Here is an 18,832-nt window from a genome sequence, read left to right on the forward strand (position 1 = left end):
TGGTAGTTATTAAATAGTTAATAACTATTTAATAACTATTGTACCTAGTTAAAATAAATACAAAGTTGCCTGTAAAATAAAAATAAATCCTAAAATAACTACAATGTAATTATTAATTATATTGTAGCTATCTTAGGGTTTATTTTATAGGTAAGTATTAAGTTTTAAATAGGAATAATTTATTTAATTATAGGAATATTTATTAAGATTAATTTAAAAAATATTTAAGTTAGGGGGGGGGTGTTAGGGTTAGGGTTAGACTTAGGTTTAGGGATTAATAAAATTAATATAGTGGCGGCGGTGTAGGGGGGCAGATTAGGGGTTAATAAATATAATGTAGGTGGCGGCGGGGTCCGGGAGAGGCAGTTTAGGGGTTAATAACTTTCTTTAGTTGCGGCGGGGTCCGGGAGCGGCGGTTTAGGGGTTAAACAATTTATTTAGTTGCGGCGGGGTCCGGGAGCGTCAGTTTAGGGGTTAATAAATATAATGTAGGTGGCGGCAGTGTAGGGGGGCAGATTAGGGGTGTTTAGACTCGGGGTACATGTTAGGGTGTTAGGTGTAGACATTTCCCATAGGAATCAATGGGATATCGGGCAGCAGCGAACATGAGCTTTCGCTGCTGTCAGACTCCCATTGATTCCTATGGCATCCGTCGCCTCCAGGGCGGTGGATTGAAAACCAGGTACGCTGGGCCGGAAAAGTGCCGAGCGTACCTGCTAGTTCTTTGATAACTAGCAAAAGTAGTCAGATTGTGCCGAACTTGCGTTCGGAACATCTGGAGTGACGTAAGCATCGATCTGTGTCGGACTGAGTCCGGCGGATCGTATGTTACGTCACTAAATTCTACTTTTGTCGGTCTCTAGCCTTTGATAACTAAGGCGAATCAGGCTCGCCACAAATACGCTGCAGAATTCCAGCGTATTTGCGGTTGACAGCTTGATAAATAGAGGCCTCTGTCTGCATGTAATAGTTTATCATGACAACTAATACAAATTACATTAGGAGATATAATCTCCACAATTTTACAACAAATGCACTTAGCTTTGGTAGAACCGATGTCAGGCAGCAAAGTTCCAGCAGATACTTCTGAGGCAGGATCAGGTTGAGACATCTTGAGAATATAAAAAATAAAACAACATATAAAGCAAAATTATCAATTTCCTTATATGACAGTTTCAGGAATGGGAAAAAAAGCAAATAGCATAGCCCTCTGACTTAGAAAAAAGCAAGAGGCAAAAAGCAATGGGGCAATAAATAATGAAAAAAATTTGGCGCCAAGTATGACGCACAACATAACTAGAAATTTTTTTGGCGCCAACCATGTCCGGAAATGACACACCCGCGTCACTAAGGACGCAACCCTGTGTGAACCCCTGCGTCAACTATGACGCCGGAATTGACGAACTTGCGTCAACGGACGTGCTTTTTTCGCGCCAAAAAATTATCGCGCCAAGAATGACGCAATAAAGTGTAGCATTTAGTGCACCCGCGAGCCTAAGACAGCCCGCAAATTAAAACAAGTAGTCAATTGAAAAAAAAGACTAAACCCAGGTAAGAAAAATATTTCTCAATATTAACTTTCCAAAATATGAAACTGACAATCTGCAAAAGGAAATACATGAACCTGACTCAAGGCAAATGTAAGTACAATACATATATTTAGAACTTTATATAAATGCATAAAGTGCCAAACCATAGCTGAGAGTGTATTAAGAAATAAAAACATACTTACCAAAGACACCCATCCACATATAGCAGATAGCCAAACCAGTACTGAAATGGTTATCAGTAGAGGTAATGGTATAAGAGTATATCGTCGATCTGAAAAGGGAGGTAGGAGATGAATCTCTACGACTGATAACAGAGAACCTATGAAATAGATCCCCGTTAGGAAAATCACTGCATTCAATAGGTAATACTCTCCACGTCCCTCTGACATTCGCTGTACTCTTAGAGGAATCGGGCTTCAAAATGCTGAAAAGCGCATGTCAATGTAGAAATCTTAGCACAAACTTCACCACCTCCATAGGAGGCAAAGTTTGTAAAACTGAATTGTGGGTGTGTTGAGGGGTGTATTTATAGGCATTTTGAGGTTTGGGAAACTTTGCCCCTCACTAGCTCATGGACTCTTGCCAATTACATTAAAGAAATTTGCTTTATTCTCCAGGTAATCCACTCATTGTAGCTGGTGCTTTAGTGTAACAGTATAATTTAAAATTGTTCTGCAGAATTAAATTTAAATAATCTCATTGCACAAAGTTGTGTCTCTTGCGAGTGGTCATGTAAACGTGTCTCACTTACTGGTAATGACAATGCTATTTTACGTTCAGGTTAGGGAACCAAGTGTGTTAGTTAATGGGAGGGGTAGCATTATAATTAATTGGTATTTTTCAAATACAAAATAAAATAAATATATTATTTTTATTCAACAGGTTAAAGTACATTGAAGAACTTTACACAGTATTAGAAGACATGGAGGCTGGTAAGTGTTATCTATAAGGAAATAGACTATTATAGCACAAATAGGGATTCTCTAAGCACTGGAAAACCAGTGTAAGAATTAAGCTTCAGGGTTGTAAGATCAGTGTAATGTGTACAAACGTTTAGTAGGGTAAAGATCAGTATAACATGTTCAAACGGTTAGTAGGGTAAAGATCGGTATACCGTGTACAAACGGTTAGAAGGGTAAGGATCGGTGTAACATGTACAAATGGTTGGTAGGGTAAAGATTAGTGTAACGTGTACAAACAGTTATTAGGGTAAAGATCGGTGTACCGTGTACAAATGGTTAGAAGGGTAAGGATCGGTGTAACATGTACAAACGGTTAGTAGGGTAAAGATCGGTGTACCTTGTACAAATGGTTAGAAGGGTAAGGATCGGTGTAACATGTTCAAACAGTTTGTAGGGTAAAGATTAGTGTAATGTGTACAAACAGTTATTAGGGTAAAGATCGTTGTACCGTGTACAAACGGTTAGAAGGGTAAGGATCGGTGTAACATGTACAAACGGTTGGTAGGGTAAAGATCAGTGTAACATATACAAATGGTAGTAGGGTAAATATTGGTGTAACGTGTACAAACGGTTAGTAAGGTAAAGATCGGTGTAACGTGTACAAACGGTTAGTAGGGTAAAGATCAGTGTAACGTGTACAAACGGTTAGTAGGGTAAAGATCGGTGTAACGTGTACAAGCGGTTAGTAGGGTAAAGATCGGTGTAAGGTGTACAAACGGTTAGTAGGGTAAAGATTGGTGTAACGTGTACAAGCAGTTAGTAGGGTAAAGATCGGTGTAAAGTGTACAAACGGTTAGTAGGGTAAAGATCGGTGTAACGTGTACAAGTAGTTAGTAGGGTAAAGATCAGTGTAACGTGTACAAACGGTTAGTAGGTTAAAGATCAGTTTAACGTGTACAAACGGTAAGTAGGTAAAGATAGGTGTACCGTGTACAAACGGTTAGTAGGGTAGAGATCAGTGTAACGTGTACAAACGTTTAGTAGGGTAAAGATCAGTATAACATGTTCAAACGGTTAGTAGGGTAAAGATCGGTGTAACGTGTACAAACGGTTAGTAGGGTAAAGATCGGTGTACCGTGTACAAATGGTTAGAAGGGTAAGGATCGGTGTAACATGTACAAATGGTTGGTACGGTAAAGATCAGTGTAACACATACAAACGGTTAGTAGTGTAAAGATTGGTGTAACGTGTACAAACGGTTAGTAAGGTAAAGATCGGTGTAATGCGTACAAACAGTTAGTAGGGTAAAGATCGGTGTAATGCGTACAAACAGTTAGTAGGGTAAAGATCGGTGTAACGTGTACAAACGGTTAGTAGGGTAAAGATCGGTGTACCGTGTACAAATGGTTAGAAGGGTAAGGATCGGTGTAACATGTACAAATGGTTGGTACGGTAAAGATCAGTGTAACACATACAAACGGTTAGTAGGGTAAAGATTGGTGCAACGTGTACAAACGGTTAGTAGGGTAAAGATCGGTGTAATGTGTAAAAACGTTTAGTAGGGTAAAGATCAGTATAAAATGTACAAACGGTTAGTAGGGTAAAGATCGGTGTACCATGTACAAACGGTTAGTAGGGTAAAGATTGGTGTAAAGTGTACAAACGATTAGTAGGTAAAGATCAGTGTAACATGTACAAACGGTTATTAGGGTAAAGATCAGTATAACATGTTCAAATGGTTAGTAGGGTAAAGATTGGTGTACCGTGTACATACAGTTAGAAGGGTAAGGATCGGTGTAACATGTACAAACGGTTAATACATATGAAAAGAAGTGTGCGCAGGAGAAACACCAAACTCCCCCAAACCTATAGTCCCTCACAATAGGAAAGAACAAGATAGCAAGAAAATGTGTATATGGAGGAGCGCTCAAGCGTAAGGTGTGTAGATGCAAATGAATAATATAAAAGTGGATAATAAAAACGTGGCTATGCCAAATTTATTAAAAAATGAACAAATTAAAAACAATAACCATAGATATATGTTGAGATCGGACATCTCCGATATATAAAAGGGCTAAAAGAAAAAAAGCACATGGATAGTTGCCACCACAGGGAAAAAAAGTCTCTGATATAGATTATAACCAGAATTCAAATTATCATAGGGGCCCCCAGTGGTAAGTCACTAATAACTTGATCCCAAACTCTGGTAATAACTGGATGTGTATTACTTTTTCTTCCGAGTACTGTTTCTGACTCAATCGGTTTCCAGGGCTTCACCTCCGTAGAGGCGTGTGCGTGACTGATGACATCACAGAACGTCGGCGCTGTCTTCGATTTAGGGATCCTATTGGTCAGGACCGTCCTTGTAGCGGAGGAATAGCAGCCGCTTTAATTGTACTTGTGTTTTCTCCCAACTACTTTATAGAGGCCTTGCAACTCTAAAGCAACTTTCGGGCCGTTACCATGGCAAACTTCAGCCTCTGTCGTTCAGCCATGGGAAAAAAGGCCTAAGTGCGTCTCCATAACGACAGAGGCTGAAGTTTGCCATGGTAACGGCCCAAAAGTTGCTTTAGACTTGCAAGGCCTCTATAAAGTAGTTGGGAGAAAACACAAGTACAATTAAAGCGGCTGCTATTCTTCCGCTACAAGGACGGTCCTGACCAATAGGATCCCAAAATCGAAGACAGCGCCCACGTTCTGTGACGTCATCAGTCACACACGCGCCTCTCCGGGGTTTTGCCCTGGAAACCGATTGAGTCAAAAACAGTACTCGGAAGAAAAGGTAATACACATCCAATTATTACCAGAGTTTGGGATCAAGTTATTAGTGACTTACCACTGGGGGCCCCTATGATAATTTGAATTCTGGTTATAATCTATATCAGAGACTTTTTTCCCTGTGGTGACAACTATCCATGTGCTTTTTTTCTTTTAGCCCTTTTATTTATCGGAGACGTCCGATCTCAACATATATCTATGGTTATTGTTTTTAATTTGTTCAATTTTTAATAAATTTGGCATAGCCACGTTTTTATTATCCACTTTTACATTATTAATTTGCATCTACACACCTTAAGCTTGAGCGCTCCTCCATATACACATTTTCTTGCTAACATGTACAAACGGTTAGTAGGGTAAAGATTAGTGTAACGTGTACAAACAGTTATTAGGGTAAAGATCGGTGTACCGTGTACAAACGATTAGAAGGGTAAGGATCGGAGTAACATGTACAAACGGTTGGTAGGGTAAAGATCAGTGTAACTTATACAAACGGTAGTAGGGTAAAGATTGGTGTAACGTGTACAAACGGTTAGTAAGGTAAAGATTCAGTGTAAGGCGTACAAACGGTTAGTAGGGTAAAGATCGGTGTAACGTGTACAAACGGTTAGTAGGGTAAAGATCGGTGTAATGTGTACAAACGTTTAGTAGGGTAAAGATCAGTATAAAATGTACAAACGGTTAGTAGGGTAAAGATCGGTGTACCGTGTACAAACGGTTAGAAGGGTAAAGATCGGTGTAACATGTACAAACGGTTAGTAGGGTAAAGATTGGTGTAACGTGTACAGTTAGTAGGGTAAAGATCAGTGTAAAGTTTACAAACGGTTAGTAGGTAAATATCAGTGTAACGTGTACAAACGGTTAGTAGGGTAAAGATCGGTGTAACGTGTACAAACGGTTAGTAGGGTAAAGATCAGTATAACGTGTACAAACGGTTAGTAGGGTAGAGATTGGTGTAACGTGTACAAATGGTCAGTAGGGTATAGATCAGTGTTACGTGTTCAAACGGTTAGTAGGGTAAAGATTGTTGTAATGTGTACAAACGGTTAGTAGGGTAAAATTGGTGTAATGTTTACAAACGGTTAGTAGGGTAAAGATCTGTTTAACGTCTACAAACAGTTTGTAGGGTAAAGATTGGTGTAATGTTTACAAACGGTTAGTAGGGTAAAGATCAATGTAACGTGTAAAAACGGTTAGTAGGGTAAAGATCGGTGTAACGTGTACAAACGGTCCGTAGGGTAAAGATCAGTATAACATGTACAAATGGTTGGTAGGGTAAAGATCAGTGTAACATATACAAACGGTAGTAGAGTAAAGATCAGTGTAAAGTGTACAAACGGTTAGTAGGGTAAAGATCGGTGTATTATGTACAAATGGTTAGTAGGGTTAAGATCGGTGTAACGTGTACAAACGGTTAGTAGGGTAAAGATCGGTGTAACGTGTACAGACAATTAGTAGGTTAAAGATCGGTGTAACTTGTACAAATGGTTAGTAGGGTAAAAATCAGTTTAACATATACAAACGGTAGTAGGGTGAAGATCAGTGTAAAGTGTACAAACGGTTAGTAGGGTAAAGATAGGTGTAACGTGTACAAATGGTTTGTAGGGTAAAGATTGGTGTAATGTGTACAAACGGTTAGTAGGGTAAAGGTCAGTGTAATGTGTACAAATGGTTAGTAGGGTAAAGATCAGTGTAACGTGTACAAACGGTTATTAGGGTAAAGATTGGTGAAACGTGTACAAACTGTTAGTAGGGTGAAGATCAGTGTAACATATACAAATGGTTAGTAGGATAAAGATCAGTGTAACGTGTACAAACACCTAGTAGGGTAAAGATCAATGTAACGTGTACAAACAGTTAGTAGGGTAAAGATCAGTGTAACATGCACAATGGGTTAGTAGGGCAAAGATCAGTATAACATATACAAACGGTTAGTAGGGTAAAGATCGGTGTAATGTGTACAATGGGTTAGTAGGGTAAATATCGGTGTAACGTGTACAAATGGTTAGTATGGTAATGGTCGGTGTAACTTTTACTAACGGTTATTAGGGAAAAGATCGGTGTAATGTGTACAAACGGTTAGTAGGGTAAAGATCAGTGTAACGTGTACAATCGATTAGTAGGGTAAAGATCAGAGTAACGTGTACAATCGGTTAGTAGGGCGAAGATCAGTGTAACGTGTACAATTGGTCAGGGTAAAGATTAGTGTAATGTGTTCAAACGGTTAGTAGGGTAAAAATCACTGTAACGTGTACAAACAGTTAGTAGGGTAAAGGTCAGTGTAAAGTGTACAAACAGTTAGTAAGGTGAAGATCAGTGTAACATGTACAAACGGTTAGTAGGGTAAAGATCAGTGTAACGTGTACAAACGTTTAGTAGAGTGAAGATCAGTGTAACATATACAAACGGTTAGTAGGGTAAAGATCAGTGTAACGTGTACAAACGGTTAGTAGGGTAAAGATCAGTATAACGTGTACAAACGGTTAGTAGGGTAAATATTGGTGTAGCGTGTACAAACTGTTAGGATAAAGATCAATGTAACGTGTACATAACGGTTAGTAGGGTAAAGATCAGTGTAACGTGTACAAACTGTTAGTAGGATAAAGATCAGTATAACGTGTACAAACGGTTAGTAGGGTAAAGATCAGTATAACGTGTACAAACGGTTAGTAGGATAAAGAACGGTGTAACGTGTACAAACAGTTAGTAAGGTAAAGATCAGTATAACATGTACAACGGTTAGTAGGGTTCAGATCAGTATAACGTGTACAAATGGTTAGTAGGATAAAGATCGGTGTAACGTGTACAAACATTTAGTAAGGTAAAGATCAGTATAACGTGTACAAACGGTTAGTAGGGTAAAGATCAGTATAATGTGTACAAACGGTTAGTAGGATAAAGAACGGTGTAACGTGTACAAACTGTTAGTAGGATAAAGATCAATGTAACGTGTGCAAACGGTTAGTAGGGTAAAGATCAGTGTAACATGTACAAACAATTAGTAGGGTAAAGATCCGTATAACGTGTACAATGGGTTAGTAGGGCAAAGATCAGTATAACGTACACAAACTGTTAGTAGGGTAAAAATCGGTGTAACGTTTACAAACGGTTAGTAGGGTAGAGATCAGTGCAACATATACATATGGTTAGTAGGGTAAAGATCAGTGTAACGTGTACAAATGGTTAGTAGGGTAAAGATTGATGTAACTTGTACAAACGGTTAGTAGGGTAAAGATCTGTGTAACGTATACAAACAGTTAGTATGGTGAAGATCAGTGTAATGTGTACAAACGGTTAGTAGGGTAAAGATCAGTGTAACATGTACAAACAGTTAGTAGGGTAAAGATCAGTATAACGTGTACAAACAGTTAGTAGGGTAAAGATCGGTGTAACGTGTACAAACGGTTAGTAGGGTAAAGATCAGTGTAACGTGTACAAACAGTTAGTAGGGTAAAGATCAGTATAACGTGTACAATGGGTTAGTAGGGAAAAGATCAGTATAACGTACACAAACGGTAAGTAGGGTAGAGATTGCTGTAACGTGTACCAACGGTTAGTAGGGTAAAAATCGGTGTAACGTTTACAAACGGTTAGTAGGGTAGAGATCAGTGTAACATATACATACGGTTAGTAGGGTAAAGATCAGTGTAACGTGTACAAATGGTTAGTAGGGTAAAGATTGGTGTAACTTGTACAAACGGTTAGTAGGGTAAAGATCTGTGTAACGTATACAAACGGTTAGTAGGGTAAAGATTGGTGTAACTTGTACAAACGGTTAGTAGGGTAAAGATCTGTGTAACGTATACAAACGGTTTAATATGGTGAAGATTGGTGTAATATGTACAAACGGTTAGTAGGGTAAAGATTGGTATAACGTGTACAAAAGGTTAGTAGGGTAAAGATCGGTGTAACGTGTACAAATAGTAGTGTAAAGGTCAGTGTAAAGTGTATAAACGGTAAGTAGGGTAAAGATCAGTGTAACTTGTACAAACTGTTAGTAGGATAAAGATCAATGTAACGTGTACAAAAGGTTAGTAGGGTAAAGATCAGTGTAACGTGTACAAACAGTTAGTAGGGTAAAGATCAGTATAACGTGTACAAATGGTTAGTAGGGTAAAAATCAGTATAACGTGTACAAATGGTTAGTAGGGTAAAGATCAGTATAACGTGTACAAACGGTTAGTAGGATAAAGATCGCTGTAACGTGTACAAACTGTTAGTAGGATAAAGGTCAGTTTAAAGTGTACAAACGGTTATTAGATAGTGTTATTATGAGTATAACTGTACTGTGTAATGTTTAATTATTAGATAGTGTTATTATGAGTATAACTGTACTGTGTAATGTATATTTATTAGATAGAGTTATTATGAGTATAACTGTACTGTGTAATGTATATTTATTAGACAGTATTATGTGTGTAACTGTACTGTGTAATATATATTTATTAGATAGTGTTATTATGAGTATAACTGTACTGTGTAATGTATATTTATTAGATACTGTTATTATGAGTATAACTGTACTGTGTAATGTATATTTATTAGACAGTATTATGTGTGTAACTGTACTGTGTAATATATATTTATTAGTCAGTATTATGTGTGTAACTGTACTGTGTAATGTATATTTATTAGATACTGTTATTATTAGTGTAACTGTACTGTGTAATGTATATTTATTAGACAGTATTATGTGTGTAACTGTACTGTGTAATGTATATTTATTAGATGGTGTTATGTGTGTAACTGTGCTATGTAATGTATATTTATTAGATGATGTTATGTGTGTAACTGTACTGTGTAATGTATTATTAGATAGTGTTATTATGTGTGTAACTGTACTGTGTAATGTATATTTATTAGATAGTGTTATTATGTATGCAACTGTACTGTGTAATGTATTTTTATTACATAGTGTTATGTGTGTAACTGTACTGTATAATTTGTATTTATTAGATGGTTTTATTATGTGTGTAACTACTGTGTAATGTATATTTATTAGATGGTTTTATTATGTGTGTAACTGTACTGTGTAATGTATATTTATTAGATGGTATTATTATGTGTGTAACTGTACTATGTAATGTATATTTATTAGATAGTGTTATTATGTGTGTAACTGTACTATGTAATTTATTGTTATTAGATATTGTAACTCTGGGGCCTAGTTATCAAGCCGTCAACCTCAAATACGCTGGAATTCTGCAGCGTATTTGTGGCGAGGCTGATTCGCCTTAGTTATCAAAGGCTAGAGACCGGCAAAAGTAGAATTTTGTGACGTAAACTTCGATCCGCCGGACTCAGTCCGACACAGATCAATTCTTACGTCACTACAGATGTTCCGCACACAAGTGCGGCACAATCTGACTACTTTTGCTAGTTATCAAAAAACTAGCAGGTACGCTCGGCACTTTTACGGCCCAGCGTACCTGGTTTTCAAACCGCCACCCTGGAGGCAGCGGATCCCATAGGAATCAATGGGAGTCTGACCATAGCGAAAGTACAAGTTCGCTGCTGCCCGACATCCCATTGATTCCTATGGGAGATGTCTGCACCTAACACCCTAACATGTACCCCGAGTCTAAACACCACTAATCTGTCCCCCCTACACCGCTGCAACTAAATAAAGTTATTACCCCCTAAACCGCCGCTCCCGGAGCCCACCGACACTATAATAAATATGTTAACCCCTAAACCGCTGCTCCCGGAGCCCACCGCAACCTATATTAAATTTATTAACCCCTAATCTGCCCCCCCTACACCGTCACCACCTATAATACATTTATTAACCCCTATCCTGCCCCCCACTACACCGCCGCCACTGTAATAAAATTATTAACCCCTAACCCTAGCACCCCCCTAACTTAAATATTAATTAAATAAATCTAAATAATATTTCTATTATGAACTAAATTAATCCTATTTAAAACTAAATACTTACCTGTAAAATATACCCTAAGACCTAGATTTGGAGTTTGGCGTTAGCCGTGAAAACCAGCGTTAGAGGCTCCTAACGCTGGTTTTAGGCTACCGCCGGTATTTTGGAGTCACTCAAAATAGGGTCTAACGCTCACTTTTCAGCCGCGACTTTTCCATACCGCAGATCCCCTTACGTCAATTGCGTATCCTATCTTTTCAATGGGATTTTTCTAACTCCGGTATTTAGAGTCGTTTCTGAAGTGAGCGTTAGCGACAAAACGACAAAACTCCATTGGCTGATCGGAACAGCCAATAGAATGCGAGCTCAATCTGATTGGCTGATTGGATCAGCCAATCGGATTGAACTTGATTCTGATTGGCTGATTCCATCAGCCAATCAGAATATTCCTACCTTAATTCCGATTGGCTGATAGAATCCTATCAGCCAATCGGAATTCGAGGGATGCCATCTTGGATGACGTCCCTTAAAGGAACCGTCATTCTTCAGTTGGACGTCGCCGGAAGAAGATGGGTCCGCGGTGGAGGTCTTCAGGATGGAGCCGGTCGTCATCGGATGAAGATAGAAGATGCCGCTTGGATCAAGATGGTTGCCGGTCCGGATTCGCCTCTTCTTCCTGGATAGGATGAAGACTTTGGAGCCTCTTCTGGACCTCTTCAGCCAACGGGTGATGGATCGCCAACCCCCGCTTGGGTTGGATGAAGATTTTGGAGCCAGGACGGATCGGTGATACCTGGTGAGGTGATGACAAGGTAGGATGATCTTCAGGGGCTTAGTGTTAGGTTTATTTAAGGGGGGTTTGGGTTAGATTAGGGGTATGTGGGTGGTGGGTTGTAATGTTGGGGGGGGGTATTGTATGTTTTTTTTTACAGGCAAAAGAGCTGAACTTCTTGGGGCATGCCCCGCAAAGGGCCCTGTTTAGGGCTGGTAAGGTAAAAGAGCTTTTAACTTTAGTAATTTAGAATAGGGTAGGGCATTTTTTATTTTGGAGGGCTTTGTTGTTTTATTAGGGGGCTTAGAGTAGGTGTAATTAGTTTAAAATTGTTGTAATATTTTTCTTATGTTTGTAGATATTTTTTTATTTTTTGTAACTTAGTTCTTTTTTATTTTTTGTACTTTAGTTAGTTTATTTCATTGTAGTTATTTGTAGATATTGTATTTAATTAATGTATTGATAGTGTAGTGTTAGGTTTAATTGTAGGTAATTGTAGGTATTTTATTTAATTAATTTAATGAAAGTATAGTGTTCGGTTTAATTGTAACTTAGGTTAGGATTTATTTTACAGGTAATTTTGTAATTATTTTAACTAGGTAACTATTAAATAGTTCTTAACTATTTAATAGCTATTGTACCTGGTTAAAATAATTACAAAGTTGCCTGTAAAATAAATATTAATCCTAAAATAGCTACAATGTAATTATAATTTATATTGTAGCTATATTAGGGTTTATTTTACAGGTAAGTATTTAGCTTTAAATAGGAATAATTTATTTAATAAGAGTTAATTAATTTCGTTAGATTAAAATTATATTTAATTTAGGGGGGTATTAGTGTTAGGGTTAGACTTAGCTTTAGGGGTTAATCCATTTATTAGAATAGCGGTGAGCTCCGGTCGGCAGATTAGGGGTTAATAATTGAAGTTAGGTGTCGGCGATGTTAGGGAGGGCAGATTAGGGGTTAATACTATTTATTATAGGGTTAGTGAGGCGGATTAGGGGTTAATAACTTTATTATAATAGCGGTGCGGTCCGCTCGGCAGATTAGGGGTTAATAAGTGTAGGCAGGTGGAGGCGACGTTGAGGGGGGCAGATTAGGGGTTAATAAATATAATATAGGGGTCGGCGGTGTTAGGGGCAGCAGATTAGAGGTACATAGGGATAATGTAAGTAGCGGCGGTTTACGGAGCGGCAGATTAGGGGTTAAAAATAAAATGCAGGTGTCAGCGATAGCGGGGGCGGCAGATTAGGGGTTAATAAGTGTAAGGTTAGGGGTGTTTAGACTCGGGGTACATGTTAGAGTGTTAGGTGCAGACGTAGGAAGTGTTTCCCCTTAGCAAACAATGGGGCTGCGTTAAGAGCTGAACGCGGCTTTTTTGCAGGTGTTAGGTTTTTTTTCAGCTCAAACAGCCCCATTGTTTCCTATGGGGGAATCGTGCACGAGCACGTTTTTGAGGCTGGCCGCTTGCGTAAGCAACTCTGGTATTGAGAGTTGAAGCTGCGTTAAAAATGCTCTACGCTCCTTTTTTGGAGCCTAACGCAGCCTTTATGTGGACTCTCAATACCAGAGTTATTTTTATGGTGCGGCCAGAAAAAAAGCCGGCGTTAGTTTTTCGGGTCGTTACCGACAAAACTCCAAATCTAGCCGTAAGATAGCTACAATATAAATAATAATTATATTGTAGCTATCTTAGGATTTATTTTTATTTTACAGGCATCTTTCAATTTATTTTAACTAGGTACAATAGCTATTAAATAGTTATTAACTATTTAATAGCTTACCTAGCTAAAATAAAGAGAAATTTACCTGTAAAATAACCTAAGTTACAATTACACCTAACACTACACTATACTTTAATAAATTATTCCTATTTAAAACTAAATACTTACCTGTAAAATAAACCCTAAGATAGCTACAATGTAATTAATAATTACATTGTAGCTATTTTAGGAATTATATTTATTTTACAGGTAATTTTGTATTTATTTTAGCTAGTTAGAATAGTTATTAAATAGTTATTAACTATTTAATAACTACCTAGCTAAAAGAAATACAAAATCACCTGTAAAATAAATCCTAACCTAAGTTACAATTAAACCTAACACTACACTATCATTAAATAAATTAAATAAATTAACTACAAATAACTACAATTAAATACAATTACATAAACTAACTAAAGTACGGAAAAAAAAAAGCTAAGTTACAAAAAATAAAAAAAATAGGTTACAAACATTTAAAAAATATTACAACAATTTTAAGCTACTTACACCTAATCTAAGCCCCCTAATAAAATAACAAACCCCCCAAAATAAAAAAATGCCCTACCCTATTCTAAATTTAAAAAGTTCAAAGCTCTTTTACCTTACCAGCCCTTAAAAGGGCCATTTGTGGGGCATGCCCCAAAGAATTCAGCTCTTTTACATGTAAAAGAAAAATACAACCCCCCCAACATTAAAACCCACCACCCACATACCCCTAATCTAACCCAAACCCCCCTTAAAATAACATAACACTAATCCCCTGAAGATCATCCTACCTTTAGTCGTCTTCACTCAGCCGAGCAGCGATGGAACCGAAGAGGAGACCCGGACCGGCAGAAGTTATCCTCCAAGCAGCGCTGAAGAAATCTTCCATCCGATGAAGTAATCCTCCAAGCGGCGCTGAAGAAGTCTTCCATCCGGGCGATGTCATCTTCCAAGAGGCGCTGAAGAAGTCTTCTATCCGGGCGATGTCATCTTCCAAGCGGGGTCTTGAATCTTCATCCCGCCGACGCGGAACATCCTTCTTTACCGACGGACTACCGACGAATGAAGGCTCCTTTAAGGGACGTCATCCAAGATGGCGTCCCTTCAATTCCGATTGGCTGATAGGATTCTATCAGCCAATCGGAATTAAGGTAGGAAAAATCTGATTGGCTGATTGAATCAGCCAATCAGATTCAAGTTCAATCCGATTGGCTGATCCAATCAGCCAATCAGATTGAGCTTGCATTCTATTGGCTGATCGAAACAAACGGTTAGTAGGGTAAAGATCAGTGTAACATATACAAACGGTTAGTAGGGTAAAGATCAGTGTAACGTGTACAAACGGTTAGTAGGGTAAAGATCAGTATAAAGTGTACAAATGGTTAGTAGGGTAAAGATCAGTGTAACTTGTACAAACTGTTAGTAGGATAAAGATCAATGTAACGTGTACAAATGGTTAGTAGGGTAAAGATCAGTATAACGTGTACAAATGGTTAGTAGGGTAAAGATCAGTGTAACGTGTACAAACAGTTAGTAGGGTAAAGATCAGTATAACGTGTACAAATGGTTAGTAGGGTAAAGATCAGTATAACGTGTACAAACGGTTAGTAGGATAAAGATCGGTGTAACGTGTACAAACTGTTAGTAGGATAAAGGTCAGTTTAAAGTGTACAAACGGTTATTAGATAGTGTTATTATGAGTATAACTGTACTGTGTAATGTATAATTATTAGATAGTGTTATTATGAGTATAACTGTACTGTGTAATGTATATTTATTAGATAGAGTTATTATGAGTATAACTGTACTGTGTAATGTATATTTATTAGACAGTATTATGTGTGTAACTGTACTGTGTAATGAATATTTATTAGATACTGTTATTATTAGTGTAACTGTACTGTGTAATGTATATTTATTAGACAGTATTATGTGTGTAACTGTACTGTGTAATGTATATTTATTAGATGGTGTTATTATGTGTGCAACTGTGCTATGTAATGTATATTTATTAGATGATGTTATGTGTGTAACTGTACTGTGTAATGTATTATTAGATAGTGTTATTATGTGTGTAACTGTACTGTGTAATGTATATTTATTAGATAGTTTTATTATGTATGCAACTGTACTGTGTAATGTATTTTTATTACATAGTGTTATGTGTGTAACTTTACTGTATAATTTGTATTTATTAGATGGTTTTATTATGTGTGTAACTGTACTGTGTAATGTATATTTATTAGATGGTATTATTATGTGCGTAACTGTACTGTGTAATGTATATTTATTAGATAGTGTTATTATAAGTGTAACTGTACTGTGTAATGTATATTTATCAGACAGTGTTATTATGAGTGTAACTGTACTGTGTAATACTGTATATATTTATTAGATAGTGTTATGTGTGTATCTGTACTGTGTAATGTATATTTATTAGATAGTGCTATTATGTATGTAACTGTACTGTGTAATGTATATTTATTAGATGGTGTTATTATGAGTATAACTGTACTGTGTAATGTATATTAATTAGATAGAGTTATTATGAGAATAACTGTACTGTGTAATGTATATTTATTAGACAGTATTATGTGTGTAACTGTACTGTGCAATATATATTTATTAGACAGTATTATGTGTGTAACTGTACTGTGTATTATATATTTATTAGACAGTGTTATTATGAATATACTGTGTAATGTATTTTTATTAGATTGTGTTATTATGTGTGTAACTGTACTGTGTAATGTATATTTATTAGATGGTGTTATTATGTGTGTAACTGTGCTGTGTAATGTATATTTATCAGACAGTGTTAATATGAGTGTAACTGTACTGTGTAATGTATATTTATTAGATAGTGTTATTATGTGTGTAACTGTACTGTGTAATGTATAGTTATTAGATGGTATAATTATGAATTTAACTGTACTGTGTAATGTATATTTATTAGATAGTGTTATTATGTGTGTGACTGTACTGTGTAATTTATAGTTATTAGATGGTATAATTATGAATGTAACTGTACTGTGTAATGTATATTTATTAGATAGTGTTTAGATAGTGTTTTTAACTAAATAAAGTTACTAACCCCTAAACCGCCGCTCGTAGACCCTGCCGCAACTCTTTTAAATGTATTAACCCCTAAACCGCCGCTCCTAGACCCTGCAGCAACTCTGATAAATGTATTAACCCCTAAACCGCCGCTCCCGGAGCCCACCGCCACCTACATTATACCTAGTAACCCCTATCCTGCCCCCCCTATACCTATAAAGTTATTAACCCCTATCCTGCAGATCCCACACCTCGCCGCAACTAAATAAATAGTTTAACCCCAAAACCGCCGCTCCCTGACCCCGCCACAACCTATATTAAATTTATTAACCCCTATCCTGCCCCCCCTACACCGTCGCCACCTATAATAAATTTATTAACCCCTATCCTGCCCCCCACTACACCGCCGCCACTGTAATAAAATTATTAACCACTAAACCTAAGTCTAACACTAACCCTAACACCCCCCTAACTTAAATATTAATTAAATAAATCTAAATAATATTTCTATTATGAACTAAATTAATCCTATTTAAAACTAAATACTTACCTATAAAATAAACCCTAATATAGCTACAATATAAATAATAATTATATTGTAGCTATCTTACGGCTAGATTTAGAGTTTTGTCGGTAACGACCCGCGTAGCTAACGCTGGCTTTTTTCTGGCCGCACCTTTTAAATAACTCTGGTATTGAGAGTTCACAGAATGGCTGCGTTAGGCTCCAAAAAGGGAGCGTATAGGCATATTTAACGCCACTGCAACTCTCGATACCAGAGTTGCTTACGGACGCGGCCAGCCTCAAAAACGTGCTCGTGCACGATTCCCCCATAGAAAACAATGGGGCTGTTTGAGCTGAAAAAAAACCTAACACCTGCAAAAAAGTCGCGTTCAGCTCCTAACGCAGCCCCATTGTTGTCTATGGGGAAACACTTCCTACGTCTGCACCTAACACCCTAACATGTACCCCGAGTCTAAACACCCCTAACCTTACACTTATTAACCCCTATTCTGCCGCCCCCGCTATCGCTGACACCTGCATATTATTTTTAACCCCTAATCTGCCGCTCTGTAAACCGCCGCTACTTACATTATCCCTATGTACCCCTAATCTGCTGCCCCTAACACCGCCGACCCCTATATTATATTTATTAACCCCTAATCTGCCCCCCACAACGTCGCCTCCACCTGCCTACACTTATTGACCCCTAATCTGCCGAGCGGACCGCACCACTATTATAATAAAGTTATTAACCCCTTATCCGCCTCACTAACCCTATAATAAATAGTATTAACCCCTAATCTGCCCTCCCTAACATCGCCAACACCTAACTTCAAACATTAACCCCTAATCTGCCGACTGGAGCTCACCGCTATTCTAATAAATTTATTAACCCCTAAAGCTAAGTCTAACCCTAACACTAACACCCCCCTAAGTTAAATATAATTTAAATCTAACGAAATAAATTAACTCTTATTAAATAAATTATTCCTATTTAAAGCTAAACACTTACCTGTAAAATAAATCCTAATATAGCTACAATATAAATTATATTTATATTATAGCTATTTTAGGATTTATATTTATTTTACAGGTAAGTTACAAAAAATAAAAAAAATAAGTTACAAACATTTAAAAATATTACACCAATTTTAAGCTACTTACACCTAATCTAAGCCCCCTAATAAAATAACAAAGACCCCCAAAATAATAAAATGTCCTACCCTATTCTAAATTAAAAAAGTTCAAAGCTCTTTTACCTTACCAGCCCTTAAAAGGGCCTTTTGTGGGGGCATGCCCCAAAGAATTCAGCTCTTTTGCCTGTAAAAGAAAAATACAACCCCCCCCAACATTAAATCCCACCACCCACATACCCCTAATCTAACCCAAACCCCCCTTAAAATAACCTAACACTAATCCCCTGAAGATCATCCTACCTTGAGTCGTCTTCACTCAGCCGAGCAGCGATGGAACCGAAGTGGACATCCGGAGCGGAAGAAGTGATCCTCCAAGCGGCGCTGAAGAAATCTTCCATCCGATGAAGTGATCCTCCAAGCGGCGCTGAAGAAGTCTTCGATCTGGGCAATGTCATCTTCGAAGAGGCGCTGAAGAAGTCTTCTATCCGGGCGATGTCATCT

At 37.6% G+C, this 18,832-nt stretch overlaps 1 protein-coding gene across 1 annotated transcript in view; it reads left to right on the top strand.

Annotated features, from left to right (window-relative positions):
• LOC128655841 (zinc finger protein 239-like) overlaps positions 1-18,832 on the top strand; it is an 80,093-nt gene that overhangs the window by 10,382 nt on the left and 50,879 nt on the right. Inside the window, exon 2 of the mRNA XM_053709402.1 lies at positions 2,433-2,482. Coding sequence (XP_053565377.1) covers positions 2,473-2,482 — 10 coding nt within the window. The 5' untranslated portion in view covers positions 2,433-2,472. The remainder of the gene's footprint in view (positions 1-2,432; positions 2,483-18,832) is intronic.

The sequence above is a fragment of the Bombina bombina genome, chromosome 4 (genome assembly GCF_027579735.1).
Source record: "Bombina bombina isolate aBomBom1 chromosome 4, aBomBom1.pri, whole genome shotgun sequence".
Lineage (NCBI taxonomy): Eukaryota > Metazoa > Chordata > Amphibia > Anura > Bombinatoridae > Bombina > Bombina bombina.